We start from the raw sequence: 14,668 nt of genomic DNA, 5'->3' as shown, positions 1-14,668 counted from the left end.
ACTGCTGTCATTTCAGACAATTATATTTGAATCAGTGTAAGGAATGTCTAATGGAACAGTCAACATAGTTAAATCCTCTTTAAACCAAGCAGCTCAAAGAGCTTATTTTGTTGTTAGAACAAAGTTTACCAAACCAGATACTAATAGTAGGCTCTTCTGTGTTTCAAAGCCCAAGCACCAGAAAAGTACAACACACATTTTTTCTAAAGCAATTATTTTAATGAATTGACACTTAAAGGATGTATCCATCTTGCCACTCTGTTGACCAAAGGTTAAATGCATTAAAGGGAAGAGGGGCACACTTACATCCTTAGTTGAAGACTTCCTTGCTGCAGAAAACAATTCCCACAGCAGACTAACCATCTCCTGCATTAGTATTGAAAAAAAATATTGAAAATATTTCAGTAAAGATTTCTATTTAGTAACAATATATAATTCTATTGCAGCAGAAAAAAGACCAGAATAAGCACTGTTGATATTTGAAACAGTAACAGCATAGACATGTTTTACTTTAACATGTAGTTTTACAACTGCAGCACAAAATCTATTAGTTCCCCATCACTTCACATCCAATGAAGTACACTTCATGTACCCCTTGCAGCTCTGACAAAGCTATTTAAAATATTAAAAGAGATTTAAATCTCCATTTTACTCATGTTCTAAATGGGAAAAAAACAGGTTTTTCTAGCTGAAAATTTTAATCCATTAGAAAATAGTTTACAGAATTTGAGGATTGACTTACTTTACCAAAGTAGGAAAAAGGGCTAACTAGCAACCAGTCGAAGAATTTGGTTCCGAATGTATGTGCACAGCTGGTTCATCAAGTCTCTGTTCTGTCCTTCAACCCAGTGCATTTCTACTAATACATCGTTTCCTTCTTTCTTCACATTCATTAAGCACTTAAAGAGAAAACATCTACTAGTTTCTTTGGGACTTTGTTCTTTTTCAACTGTCACATTGCTAGCTTCCTCTGAAGGGCAAGGTTCCTCCTTTGCATTACTGGAACCTTTGCCAAGTGATGTTTCTGCCTGCTTGGCTTCCGTCTCCTCCTCCTTCACATGCTCGCTGTGTTCCTCTTTGGCAGCAGATTCTTCCATTAGCTCGTCACCTGTGGTTGAGTGGACATCCTCATCAGGTGCCATAAACCCCATTTCGGAGACTTCAGTCTTGGGGTTTTCAGAGTCCGAATTGTTGCTCACACTCTTCTGGCTGGTTTTTTCCTCTTCCATTGCTTGCAAAGTATCTTCAGAAGCCCGAGGAAGTTCTCGTAATTGCCTTATTCTCTCTCGTTTCTTTCTCCTCAAATGAATCCAGGAGTTTTCAATGGCAGTGACAAACAGACTGACTTCATCTTTTCCACATGGAACACGTTTATGCTGAACCTGTTGCAGAAAACAGCAGAACTTCATGCTATCCTCTCACAGTTATGCTTTCAAGTAGAATGTTGTTTTAACATATGGTACTACCATACCTTCAGATCAGTGAGGATCTTCTCTACCCAGGCTCTAACCACAGCAATAGCTTCTACAGCATCCCAGCCCATAGCTGCAGCTTTGACGGATAACTCTTTGACTGTAGAAGCCAAGACCATAAATGTAATTGGTTTTCGGGGTTTTTCTAATTTTCTTCTTTTAGAGGGAGGTGACTAGAAGAAGAAAGAAAAAAAAGTTACAAAGCTATGCAGTATTAGTGGGATGACTTCTGTACTTAGAAGACATGGGGATTAAGAGTATAATGTAAGCCATTAAACAGTCATTGAAATGGCCTGTGTTTCGTTTCACTTCACTCCAAAGAGTTTTAGATTAAAAATAGCTAAGAGAATCATGCACTTTGTGCTAGCCTGATGGACAGACGGAGTTTATCTTCAGTTGTTAGGCAAAAAACTTCATTGGTCCCTTCACAGCTCTCTGTGCGCTGAGAAAGTGCAACTGCTCCTGGGAACAGAAGTCAAGTGCCAACATCCACTTTTTAATCCAAGTTCACTGAAGGTTTACTTGCATCTTCGATAAGGCTGGTTATTGTCTATACCTATCTTACAGTATATGTACATCTGGATCCGAAAAAGGCAACTGGCTCACATTAGTTAAGGTGAACAAGCTCCACTTACATTCATGTAGGCAAGACTGAGCTAGACATGTTCATGTCTATTTGGTAACAGAATTTATATGGTAAATTTAAACCAAGTTCTCAGAAGGAAGCTTTAAGTTCAAATCTAGCCCCAAATTTAGCATATTTTTAATACTAAATTGCTATTTGAAGCATGTTACAAGCGACCTTTACTTTCACTGAAACCCACAGGAGGTTCATGCACAGGCTTCGTTTTTACTCCCTAAATATAGGTCATTTATGAATCACGTGTAACTACTGCTAACAGACTGGCAGCCAGTTAAGAAATTCCCCAGTCCATACAGTGCATCCAACATTCCAGTGTGAAGGAGACCAGTTTGTTTCACAGTAGTTATAGCTCATTAGGCCCTTCCTCAAATAAGAGGCACAGACAATCACAAGCAAATCAAAATTAAGCTACTTACAGGTACTTGTACATCATCATAGAAACTCCACGCCAGTGCCCATCTCATGGTGCGTCCTTGACAGAATTCAGTATGAGTAACTTTAGGAACCTATGCAAAGAAACAATAGAAAACCTCATTTTGTATTAATAAACAACATTATTTTACTGCACACATTTTCAAATTTAAAGAAGTTACAAATGGAGATTCCTTCTGACATGGCTCACAGATATCAGTGCCACTTGAAGCTGGTCAGTGCAAAGCCTGGTACCCATGCCCAGGATTTCCCATCTCTGCTCTGCCATATCTATACCCTTTCAGAGCTTCAAGTTCGGCAACACACAACATTACCCTTTTTGTGCAGCGAGGCAGCACACCTACAGCATACATCTGCATTCTGATTCTGCAAAAAGCACATCCTTTCTCCTAGTTCAGAACCTGCTCCTGTTCTGCGTTTGAATACCGAACCCATGGCTGTAGCAAAGGAACACGGAACAAAGACAATGAATGAAGGGCTGGGAAGCCAAGCCACTCGCTGCCTGCAGGTGGCAAAACCGTGCCCAGAAACACTTCTCTATCTTTGCCCCGAAATATCGAAGTCTGAACTTAGACTGCCTTTAAATATAAAGCTCAGATCCAATGCTAGTGTTAACTAGTCTTTCCACACGTGGATGCTGTAAGGCATTTCTGTATGGTATGGAGAATGTGCTAAATACTAGCAAGGATAAAAATCAACTATCCCACCTCACTCTGAATTATCAGCTCCAGAGCATAAGCCCCAGGTCTGCACAGAAAAAAAAAAAAAGAAAATTCTTACTTCTGAGAAATGCCTTCAAAAAGACAGAAGAAAAGGTGTCTCTATCCTAGAACTTTTCCTGCCTTTGTATTCCTAATTCTATCAAAATTTCCAATAAATATAGGAAATGTCAAGACAATTTTGAACAATGAGTGGACTTTTGGGAACATTTATGCTGCATCCTAACCTGCACCACAACACAGCCCGTGCTTGGTTACAATGAACATATTCCCAGCTCTATTACAAGGAAGATTACAAATGTGAACAAAATGAAATTGGCAATTTCAAGAAAAATACAAAAGCAAAACTCAGCTTTTCTATGCCAGGTTTGCAAGGATTTCTCTCTCTTTACTAAGACTGAGGTGTGACAGTTCAAGGATATGGAATAAAGTCAGACACTTGAAATTTGGTGGCTAGCTCAGCATCTGCTTTTGGCATTGAGTTTACGGAATCCCTATGGCCTGTAGTTCATCTTTCTGGGAACTGATTTCACCATGGATTTCATCATTTCACTCTTTCCTTCACCTCTCCAGCATATACAAGGTCAGATCTCACAATCGCTTTCTTTGTATGGAAGTTATACGCTTCCTCCAGAAAGCCATAAAAAAGGTCCTTTGTGCAGACTTCTTGCATGAGATAGTAGCACAAGGTTTGATTTCACTTGGTGCCAGAATTGAACACAAACAAAAAAATACTGTGCTTTAAAGAATGCTACCGTTTCATTTATCAACAAAATTGCTAGATTTTATGTTAGCTAAGAGGAAAAGAGCTAGAACATTTTTATTATTTTTTTACAATAGCCCTGTTAAGGCTATTTTAAAGCAGAATGGACAAAGACATGCTTCTACACATGATAAAGGCAAAAATTTGGAGACAGTAAGTGCTACTTATCTATCAGCTTTGAATCTACAATAAATAAATCTCAACTGCTTTGAGTGGTTCCCTAACAAGGAATTGCAGTTTCTTTTTGTAAATAAAAACCTCGGGAAAATAATTCAATAATCATTGCCCACATGCATTGCAATATAGTATATTGTACAAAACATATACAGGACATACATGGACTATGTACAAACTCACCCCCTGGATTCGAAGTTCCTCTTTCAATGGTGCTAAACTGCATTTCTTCCCCAACATGCAACTGTACCATCTGCAAACAACACATTAACAAAGCATTTTACAAATGCATATCAACTGAAAAAGGCAACTACCAGAAAAAACTACTTCGATCAGAAACCTCCAAGAACAATAGGAGATTTAATAACAAAACAACAAAATAATCCCACTCTTAAAGCAGAGACTAGGATATAGTACAACATGAAATGGAACAGAAGGCCCAAAGACAGACTGGACAGGCAAAGCTTTTCCAGTTTTTATGAAATACATTAAATCTATTATTGAAACAGTGCCTAAACAACCAAGAATCCTGTTTCAAAGAGTGAATTCAGTTGTGTGGAAGATGTTACCCCTTACAATAATCTTTTAAATTTCTCCACTTTCTTTGGAGAAAGAATCAGAATAAAAAGGAATATTCAACTATTGACAAGAATTTATGCCTCAGAAGCAGACCTATCAACTACCATTTCTGCTCATTTTTAACTTGTTATCCAGGTTACCACTAACGAATCCTTATTTCACGAGGAAACCAACACGGGACGGGGGGGGTGGTGCTAGGGAAGAAAGAAATTTATTTGCCCAGTTCTGGTGGAGCTTATCCTTCCACTCAGCTCCACACCTTTAATATCTCCAAACTTTACACCTCTGTTCTTCATCTAAATTACTATTCGAGCTCTACAACCCCATCTTCCATACTTTTTTGATGACTGGATCCAAAAAGGTGATTGGTAAATAAAACTTATTGAAGTATGAAAATTGGAGTTCCCATTTATCAAAGGACAGTTTCTTCAAGACTATGCATCAAAACTGAAGGCAAGCACTTTAAATTGCTCACATATACAAATTAAATATACTGTAAACTGAAAAATTAAATAAAATAGTACCAAAGGGATTAAGGGACAACTATTTAAATTGACTTTGACTTTGTGCATAATGCAATCTATAGAACTTCACGCACCAATACTTAAATCAAACCCCAAAATTTCTAGCAAAACTAAACCACACACCTTTCCCAAAATTATAAAATACTGAACCTACAACTCCTAACTGAAGTGGGGATGGAGGTAAATAAGTCAACATCATCTCCTGGCCCAAGGGAGTCTCTATCTACTAACAGTTCATTACTCTCTCCCTTTGGTAGAGCTGCCAAGCCTTATCTCTAACAAAGCAGGAAACAGTATTTTAAGTAAACCGTTCTTTCTGTACCAGATTCTCCAAGGTAGTTTATTCAAAACCATGAACTGAATCATTCCTATCCCTCGAACACACAGAGCTTATTTTTCCTAGATATGATATACAGTTAGCATGTGGGTATGTTCTATGCCTTACACTATCAATTTAGCAGGTGAAGAGATACCCTCCTCTTTCTTAGAGGCGTTGCCAAGAGGAGCAATACAGGAATGACGCATTCTTCATAATCCCACATCGCCTTTTCAAGGCAAAGACTTCTTGCCTTGAGAGTAACATCAGTCAGTTCTCTACTACATTTGCCACTCCTTTCAAGGTCATCAAATAGCAACTTATCAAAAGCAAGTCTCCCCTGGATCTGCACACACTATGTGAAACCAGAAACCATACTGCTACTGCCATTTCCAGAAGTCATCACGGATGCATCCCCTGCCCCTACCTTACAGAACCAATCATGCCCTCAACTGTATGCATGTGCTTTCCAGATTACAGTATTTTACACAGTACACTACATGCTCCTGTGGAAAACTGCACTGATGGAATAAAACCACTACATAGAAAAAATATGTACAAAGGAGCTGTAAGTAGAAGAACATTTAAAATATATACGTATATACCATCGCTTTCTCTCTGACTTGCCTTCCCTCACCCATTGCATCACTGACTAAATTCAGAACAACTGTTTCAGCTTAAATGTAGAGATTTTTCAGAACTAAATACAAGACACAAACAAGAGCATACACAGCTAAAAGCCTGTATACATCAAGTAGCCTAAAATAACATTCTACGTACAAATTTTGACAGGAACACCAGTCATTTTCCAGTGTCCTCACTGGCACAAACAAGATTGCTAAAAAGTCTCAAAAGTTTAATTCTTCTGGCTTGTAACTACTTCTGAACATCAAAATCTCAATTTCATCACTCTGCCATACTATCTATGCCCTATTTATATTTTGTAAGATTTGGGGGGTGACAGAGAAAGGAAGGTCATTAAAAAAAAGAAATGCACAACAAAAATACCCCCACGATGTTTCAAGGTTCGCAAAATTGCAGTCTTATCAACTTTTTTTTTTCCTTCAAAGCACTACAAGATAGAAGCGCTTCTAACAGAGCCAAATGCAGTTTTGCTTTGTCGTGTTTTTTCCAAAAATTTGAGTATATTCTTCATTTTTTCAGGCCCATTACTAGAAAACAAACATTCTAAAGAAAAATTTTGGTATTAGACAGATGAAGATAAGGTTCCAATGCAATTTTCTGCTTAGAAGGGCCTAAAGAAAAAACCGAAACACTCCTTGAATGTAAAAAAGGCAGGCTGTATTTCCTTTGCTTAGGGCACTGATGAAGCTGTGGTAAAACACACATAAAGTTTTAGCAGCTATATTCATAGAATCATAGAATCATCTAGGTTGGAAAAGACCCTTGGGATCATCGAGTCCAACCATCTACCCTACTCTATAAAGTTTTTCCCTACACCATATCCCCCAACACCACATCTAAACGACTCTTAAACTCATCCAAGGATGGTGACTTAACCACCTCCCTGGGCAGCCTGTTCCAGCGTCTGATCACTCTTACTGTGAAGAACTTCTTCCTAATGTCTAGTCTAAATCTACCCTGCTGCAACTTGAAGCCATTCCCTCTTGTTCTATCGCTATTTGCTTGTGAGAAGAGACCAGCACCAACCTCTCTACAATGTCCTTTCAAGTAGTTATAGAGAGCCATGAAGTCACCCCTCAGTCTCCTCTTCCTCAGACTAAACAGTCCCAGCAGGACATTAAGAAAAGGAATCTTCCAGAAGAGCTAGAGGAATAATGTACAGCACTGGGGGAGCAAAAGTCAGATAGTCAGAAAACCAAAGATGTGCCATCTGTTTATCTTGTTCAAAAGGCTATGATTTTTATTGCGGCTTATGTTCACTCAAGACAACATTCAGTACAACGGTGCCTTTTAGTAGGCAAAGCTGCAAGTTACCAAAATTTAGTCAGGAAAACACAGAAACGTTTAGGTAATGAGCAGATAACTAAGCAATGTCATAAATCCTCCCCCATCCCAGAAGCCCTTAAGAATCAACCCTGACTGTCTTTAGCAAGTCTGTGTGCCAATTTAGCTGCAAGCTACAAGGGTCACTCATACAGGCTTTTTTTGCCTTCTGCCGTTAAATACCTCAAACAGTAATTGTTTGATCCTCAGGAATAACTAATTTTACATTAACTGAGACTAGTTACGGATATGTACGTAACATTAAACAAATTAAACAGATACCACTGGACCACAGCTACATTCCTTACTTAAAATATGATTTTCACATGATATCTGTTGAAGGAGCAGAAAAAAGGTGATCAGATTTTTTTTAACTGGAACAAAGAACTTACCGTAACCTCTTTTTAAGTTGTAGACTATCATGAATAATTCTTTTGACAAATTCTAGTTCTCCCCCCTCAGCCATGATTTCTGTAATCCCTCCTGTATTTACAGAACTGGGAGGGGGACGCCGTGGATTTCGAGAATTTACTCCCTGGATGAAAAAGAACATTTGAGATGAGAATTTAATGAAATGTTAGGCTGCTTTGCACACTGCTTCCTGACTCAGTCTTTCATAGGTAGCAAGCATCACCACTGCTAGTTATCCTCCTCCCATCAGAACCACAGATAATAGACAAAGATACGTTCAAAGCATTGAGTGAGTGAATTCCCTACAATCTCAAAGCTAGGTAAGTTACTTGTCACACATCAGTATCTTGATAATATGAAATATGTTGTTCTAAGACATGCTGGTTACACGCATCTACACAATGACAATCTGTAGTGTTTAATTTCAACACTTAAATATATTTTCTACTGCCTTGTATTAGAGAGTTAAGTTTCTTACTATACTCAGCGGGTATTGCAAGAACCGTTGTGAGTTGTAGGATACTGCCTAAATCACTAAGGAAATGAAAAACAGAGACGGGCACAATCCCAGAAACTAATTCCTCTGTTATGCAATGGGCACTTGACTTCAGATTTACTAGTGGTCTGCTTTCCAAACGAATTCAAACTTTCATGAGTAAGAACTCATGAAAAAATTCTATAGGTCATCCTCCACTTTAGGAAGGGTAACAGTTAAATTTTTCAAAACTCCTTTGGAGCAGGGGGGTGAAGGAGGAAGACTTAAATGCTATTTCATCATGATTTGGGATTTTCCACTCAACCTTCCCCAAGGGAAGAAGTTAAATTGATGCTACTCTCCCACACACTGAACACTGAAGTACATGCAACATTTAACTTACCTTTGCTTCCAATTGGTTGGCAAAGAAGGGAGGGTTGCACATACAGAAATCATAAACGATCTCAGATTCTTCTTTCAGTGCATCCATTAGAAGAGTCTTCTGTGGTACCTTAACCACTAACAGAAAACAGGAATTTGGTCAGTAAGGAACTTCATATTTTATCCGGTATGCCATTTATGTTTCAGTGTTTCTTGAAACAATGCATTGTATAAAAACTATGCTTTCTAAACAATATTTTTTACAAAAAAACATAACAAGTACCAGCATGCAAATAAAGACTTCAGGTTAAAGATTAGCATACAAGCTGTTTGTACGTTTATACACAGTAGTAGAATTAGATGAGTCTGTTTAAAATAATAGGAACTTCTTGAGTTATACTGAGTTCTCTGATATAACTACAAATACACTTTAAGCCCTTCCAAAAATTAACACAAGTGTCAGTTGTTTATCCCCAGGCTCCTCAGAAATAAGGAAATCCCAGTCTAAACATTTTTTTTATTTTTTTTTTCAGATATGGAATTCTAGAATGGTACTCAAGGAAATGTACTGTTTGGTCTTCCTAGAGTGTAGAGCTAAGAAAGAGAAAGACTAAGATTAAACTATCTTCACTGAAGTTAGACAGCATCAAGATTAGCTTTACATCTAATCTTATAATAAAACAGAATTACTGTGTTAGCAATATTACTTCCTGCACAGGAACTGTAGTCTTCTATGATTTGGAAAAATCACAATGAAAGAAAAATATTAGAGTTCCTTTCTGGACAAATCTGCTTACTACAGTCCACCAACTTATTATTACTCATCACAAGGATGAAGGCAAACACCTCCATGTAGACCTCCACCGTCTCTCCCCAAAGGCTCCATAATTCCCTTGGAAATTGTGGTCAAGTCCTGTCACACATCTTCTGAAGACCATAGGAACTCCAGCCCAAGGAGCAGGAATTTAAATATGGATGAAGTTCAGTTAAAGCATTATTACAAGCAGGATTTCTTGCAGACTTTACCAGTCCTGCAATCACGGATAATGCACATAGAACAAAGATATTTAGAACTGAGGCAGAAGGCATGCCCCTCTTCCTAACATTTACCTCCACAATTTATCATCATCCTAAGAATACAAAATTGTTAGGGTAGCAGCCAATCACCAAAGTTCAGGTTATATATAGCAAGAATAATACCTAGAACAACTGAGCATGTATTTGGCAGGTATACAGATTCTGATGTGCCACTGAACACGGCAAAAATACATCACAACGTTTGTATGCTACTAAATACCTTACTACAGCATACCTTTTATGAGATCAGACAGGTTATTCTGTTCCACATTCTTCTTGGCATAATTGAAGCACATATCATCCACTTCTGTTGCAAGAAAATACCAGCCATTCAAAGTTGCTCCAAGTAATGGGTATATGCAAGATGCCCCTGTCCCTGCAGAAGTGAAAAGCCATGAAAAAGGCAAAACAAGTCTCTGGTGTTAGACACAGTGTGGCTGTTAACTATGTACTTTTTACCACAAAAAGAACTAATTTCAAGAAAAAGTTGATTATTGATCATCTACTACTCAGCCCTTTAATGAACTTTATTTTCTTAATTTGAAATACAGCATTATCAAATATGCGCTTTTTAATAAAATAAATAATTTAATACTCTGGAATAAAATTTCTAATAAATGATAAACTATTTTTTCTTCTATATGACAGTGATTCATTTATATAGTGAAAGCCAAATATATTCTGATTTCACTAAAAAAGAAAAAAACCAAAACCTTACCACAAATATATTCTTCTTCATTTTTTTATCTACCACAGATAATTTACTTTGATGCAAACAGCAACAAAAATCAAACACATTTCTAACAATTCTGTTCCATCAAACTGTCTTTCCCTAATACCAAAACAACTAAAGATAGAGAGGTGCCAATTAAGATGTCTAAGACGACAGCCAGACAGATAAAAACTTGGTAACAAAGAGAAGCACATACTAGCACAAAATAACTCCTTCCCATAATTATGGCATATCTAAGCAATCAAATTACCAATGACAGTCAAATTTAGGATTAAAAGGAATGGACATAAAAAAAGGGAAAGATATCCCACCACCACAAAACTTGAGCTCAGAGATATATTGAGAGTTTACTGTTATATTGACTGATTGAAACATAAATAACAACGTCTGTCAGTATGCAAAAGCATGTGGTTATTTCCAGCGCTCCTGTAATATTTTTCTTGGATGACTTACTGCTTTAAAAAAGTTGGAACATCAATGCTCATTGCAAACCCAAACTGAAGATTTTTCAATATTTGGAGGACATAAAGAATCTGTCTCTTCTACTTAGCCACCTACCATGATGAAGTTCATAGAAACTGTTTTCAAAAACATAACCTAGGAGCAAATGCGTAGAAGCTGGCTAACCAGTTTAAAAGTTATGAAAGGAAAGCAGCTGTGCACACACCAGGTGATGATATAAACCTTGTATCAATCACAAATCCAGCTATCACAAATCCAGCTAAAAACGCAAGTAAGTAAATTTCAGAAGATCAAAAATTCCATTTAAAAAATCATGCTAGCAAACACCAAGAAAACACCAATGAAAAAACTGACATGATAACTGAAATTACCGAATCCAAGCTTCAAAGTCAGTAACTTTAAAGTTTTAATGTCAAGCATTAAAACACAAGTTAGAAAGAAAATTCCAGCTTCTATTTCGTTATGAGTTTACTTTAGCACAAAACAATCTTCAAAAACAAACCTTTGAAATCATAAAGGAAGTTTCTATTGCTGAAAGAGGTGAACCAAACCCAAATGTACTATTGCAGATGTACCATTGCCTTTTAAATAATTCATACAGAATCACCAAAAATTTGGAATCTAAACGCGGATTTTATTATCTGTATATGGAATATAGTTTCTTACTCCTATAAAGCTTGCCTTATTTTTATTTTTAATGAAAACCAAATTACATGCATCAGTGCACATCTTATAAATTCACATCTCTACTGAATAACTGTTTACGTTAATGTACTGCTTAATCCAGGTATTGTCCAGATATCATCCAATAATCCAGATACTGAAACAGAGCAAGCTGCAATGCTCCTAGACTTGTGTACTGGATGGTATCATCCATCTGTGGATGCTTAGTCCAGTTTAAGATACACTTTGTTTTCAACAACATACAGGAAATCTTTGACCATCTACAACCACAAGACAGCTTTGCAATATTTCCCTCCGTTAATATAGCCCCTTCTATAATATAGCTCATGAAAATAGCTGCATTGAAAAAAAAAAAAAAAACAAGAAAATCCAAGTTTAAAAAAGACAGATCATTCATCTGTCAAATACACCTGAAATCACAGAAGAAATTTTATTAAAAGGGATCCTAGAAAATATTGCTATGGACCTCACAAACTCTCTCGCGCAGATGTCCCACAGCAAAATTGATCATTAATACAATGCACTAGCCAGAAGACAGAAAAAATGCAAAACTTCGTGTTTCCCTATGGATGCATACAAACTTTATCAGCTAGTTTCACTGACAGTAAATAACAAATTGAACGTTTTGCCTTTCCAAGTACCTATATCAATGCCTCGTCTCAGGACGTGCTTGTCAGCATCCTGATGACCAATGAGATCCTCCACCCAGTGGATATAGTTCAGCCTCAAGGGAACGGTAGGAATAAGCCTTTCCACGGGGATATCGATCGTAAGCCCAAAATCCTCCTTCAGCAGGGTACACGTCAGGGCTCTCACTGCCTCAGGGTCCTTGAAATTCAGGCTGAAAGGTACAAGCAGCGGTTACGGGGTGCCAGCGCCCTCTCGCTCGCACACCCCGGGGGCGGTCACACACACACGCACAAGGGCGCTCGGGAGACGGCGGGAGCCGCTTCAACGCAGCCCCGGGACGCGGCCCGGCCTGGCCCGGGCCTACCCCGCCCGCTCTCCCTCATGACGCGGCCTCTCCCGCCGCTCCGCCAACGGCCTCCGGGCGGGTCCTACCTCACCCTGCCCGCGAGGGTGGTCTGCACGTGCTGCTGGAACTCGGGGTACTTGGCCGCCAGGTAGGCGAAGTCGGGCGGCTTGTCCTTGTAGCGGTTGCGGGCGTGCATGGACTTGTTGAGGGCCATAGCAGCGACGGGGGTGATCCGAGGAAGGGGAAAGGGGAGCCGCCGGCAGCGCGAGGCGGGTTAACGGCCTTGTCGCCGTCGCCGCCGCGGACAGAGCCACCGGCGGCGCGCGCCTCCCGCCCAGCTCCCGGCGCGCACCGCGGCCCCCTTGGGGCGTACCAAGGCGCGGCGTGGGGGGGAAGGAGGTACCTCGCTCAGACCATCGCCCACCACGGGGAGAGGAGGAAGACTCCGCTTCCATAGCGACGCATCGCGCTTGCCCCGAGTCACCTCCCTTAACTTGGAGAGAGCTTTAAACGTTGTCTGAAACGCCTCATAGTCACGGGTTTCTGTATAATTCATTTGGTGGATGAAGTCACTGGCAACGAAGCAGCAGCCGGCGGCCTGCGGCTGGGCCTGCTCCTGGCTTGCCTTGAAAGGTAAACTTTAAAATAGCTGGATTTTAAATGGTGTGTTACACGGTGAAAAAAACCCAAACAAACAACAAACACCAAACCACTTCCTTAAATGTCACACCTGGAAAGGATTTCTGAGGACTTCCCCCCCACACTTTAAGCAGTTTCGCATCTGGAGTAATTATTACACCACTGTGGTTGTTGAACACCAATTAGGAAATAAATACAAAGTGTATTACAATGAGCTTTGTACCATCTCTTTTGATCTTTTTTTTTAAAAAAAAAAAAAACAAAACCAAACCCAACAGCCTCAATTAAAATATTTTGTAGGTGTAGCAAAATAAAGCCCAGGAATGAACCGGGAATGAAAACTGACTTCAGTTTCTGGTTTTAACTTTGAAGTTTTCTCAGCGGTGGAGTAGGAACGGTCCTCACTGCCTTAACATGGAGCTGTGGGTCCTCAGACCAAAACATGCTTCTTAAGATTAGCGTTAATCTACTATTATTCTTTTATTTAAAGATATTTTTCTCTTTAAAAAGCCAAATACAAATCAAAATGACTCACAGTGTGTTGTTTAAAAATTCACTTTAAATATGCTAGCATCCCACAGAATCACAGAATGATATGGGGTTGGAAGAGACCTCTGGAGATCATCTAGTCCAACCCCCCTGCAAAAGCAGGTTGCACAGGGACATGTCCAGGTGGGTTTGGAATGTCTCCAGAGACGGAGACTCCACCACCTCTCTGGGCAGCCTCTTCCAGTGCTCTGCCACCCTCAAAGTAAAGAAGTTCCTCTTCGTGTTTAGATGGAACTTCTTATGGTCAAGGTTGTGCCCATTTCCTCTTGGTCCTGTCACTGGGCACCACTGAAAAAAGACTGGCCCCATCCTCTTATAAATACCCACCCTTTAAGTATTTATAAGCATTGATCAAATTCCCCCCTCAGCCTTCTCTTCTCCAGACTAAAAAGACCCAAGTCCCTCAGCCTTTCCTCATAAGAGGGATGCTCCAGGCTCCTAGTCATCCCCTTTTACTCTTGAACATCTGAGAAGACCTGCAACTGGCTTTAATTTCAGTCCTACTTCCTGCCCTTGGCCAGCTTCTGTGACTTGAGGGCAGCTAAGCTTTACATACAAAATTCGATATAACTCGGTCTTTTTTAAAAAATTTCATCAGACCATCAAGCCGCCCGCTCTTGCAGCCCACTCCTGCTGCTTCTGGAAGTCATTCCGGTTTCTTTGCCCCCACCCACAGTCACAGAAGAGAAGT

The 14,668-nt window shown here is 39.4% G+C and overlaps 1 protein-coding gene across 2 annotated transcripts; it reads right to left on the bottom strand.

The window, feature by feature from the left end:
• Positions 1–203: 203 nt before the first annotated feature.
• METTL16 (methyltransferase 16, RNA N6-adenosine) lies at positions 204–13,139 on the bottom strand. 2 transcript variants are annotated; one of them, XM_074152754.1, is made up of 10 exons: positions 12,876–13,139; positions 12,455–12,654; positions 10,170–10,310; positions 8,880–8,995; positions 7,983–8,125; positions 4,387–4,456; positions 2,532–2,621; positions 1,472–1,645; positions 743–1,382; positions 204–366 (listed from the first exon to the last, which is right to left on the bottom strand). In XM_074152754.1, exons 1-9 carry the CDS (start codon positions 13,001–13,003, stop codon positions 765–767), a joined length of 1,680 nt encoding a protein of 559 aa, XP_074008855.1. In that variant the 5' UTR covers positions 13,004–13,139; the 3' UTR covers positions 204–366; positions 743–764. The 2 variants fall into 2 exon arrangements, with proteins under 2 accessions (XP_074008855.1, XP_074008846.1); XM_074152745.1 differs by having other exon boundaries at positions 204–1,382.
• Between the last annotated feature and the right edge of the window lie 1,529 nt (positions 13,140–14,668).

The sequence above is a fragment of the Numenius arquata genome, chromosome 1 (genome assembly GCF_964106895.1).
Source record: "Numenius arquata chromosome 1, bNumArq3.hap1.1, whole genome shotgun sequence".
NCBI classification, from domain to species: Eukaryota; Metazoa; Chordata; class Aves; order Charadriiformes; family Scolopacidae; genus Numenius; species Numenius arquata.
Note: the sequence above shows the minus strand (reverse complement) of the source record. Positions and strands in the feature narration are given on the sequence as shown.

Bases quoted from the DNA above. Each gene is read 5' to 3' on its own strand.
- METTL16 (XM_074152745.1), bottom strand. From the start codon at position 13,003: ATGGCCCTCAACAAGTCCATGCACGCCCGCAACCGCTACAAGGACAAG. The intron at 12,655-12,875 runs GTAGGACCCGCC...TGTACCTTTCAG, and splicing joins ACCCTCGCGGGCAGGGTGAG to CCTGAATTTCAAGGACCCTG. The intron at 4,457-7,982 runs GTAAGTTCTTTG...TGTTGTTTGCAG, and splicing joins CAACTTAAAAAGAGGTTACG to ATGGTACAGTTGCATGTTGG.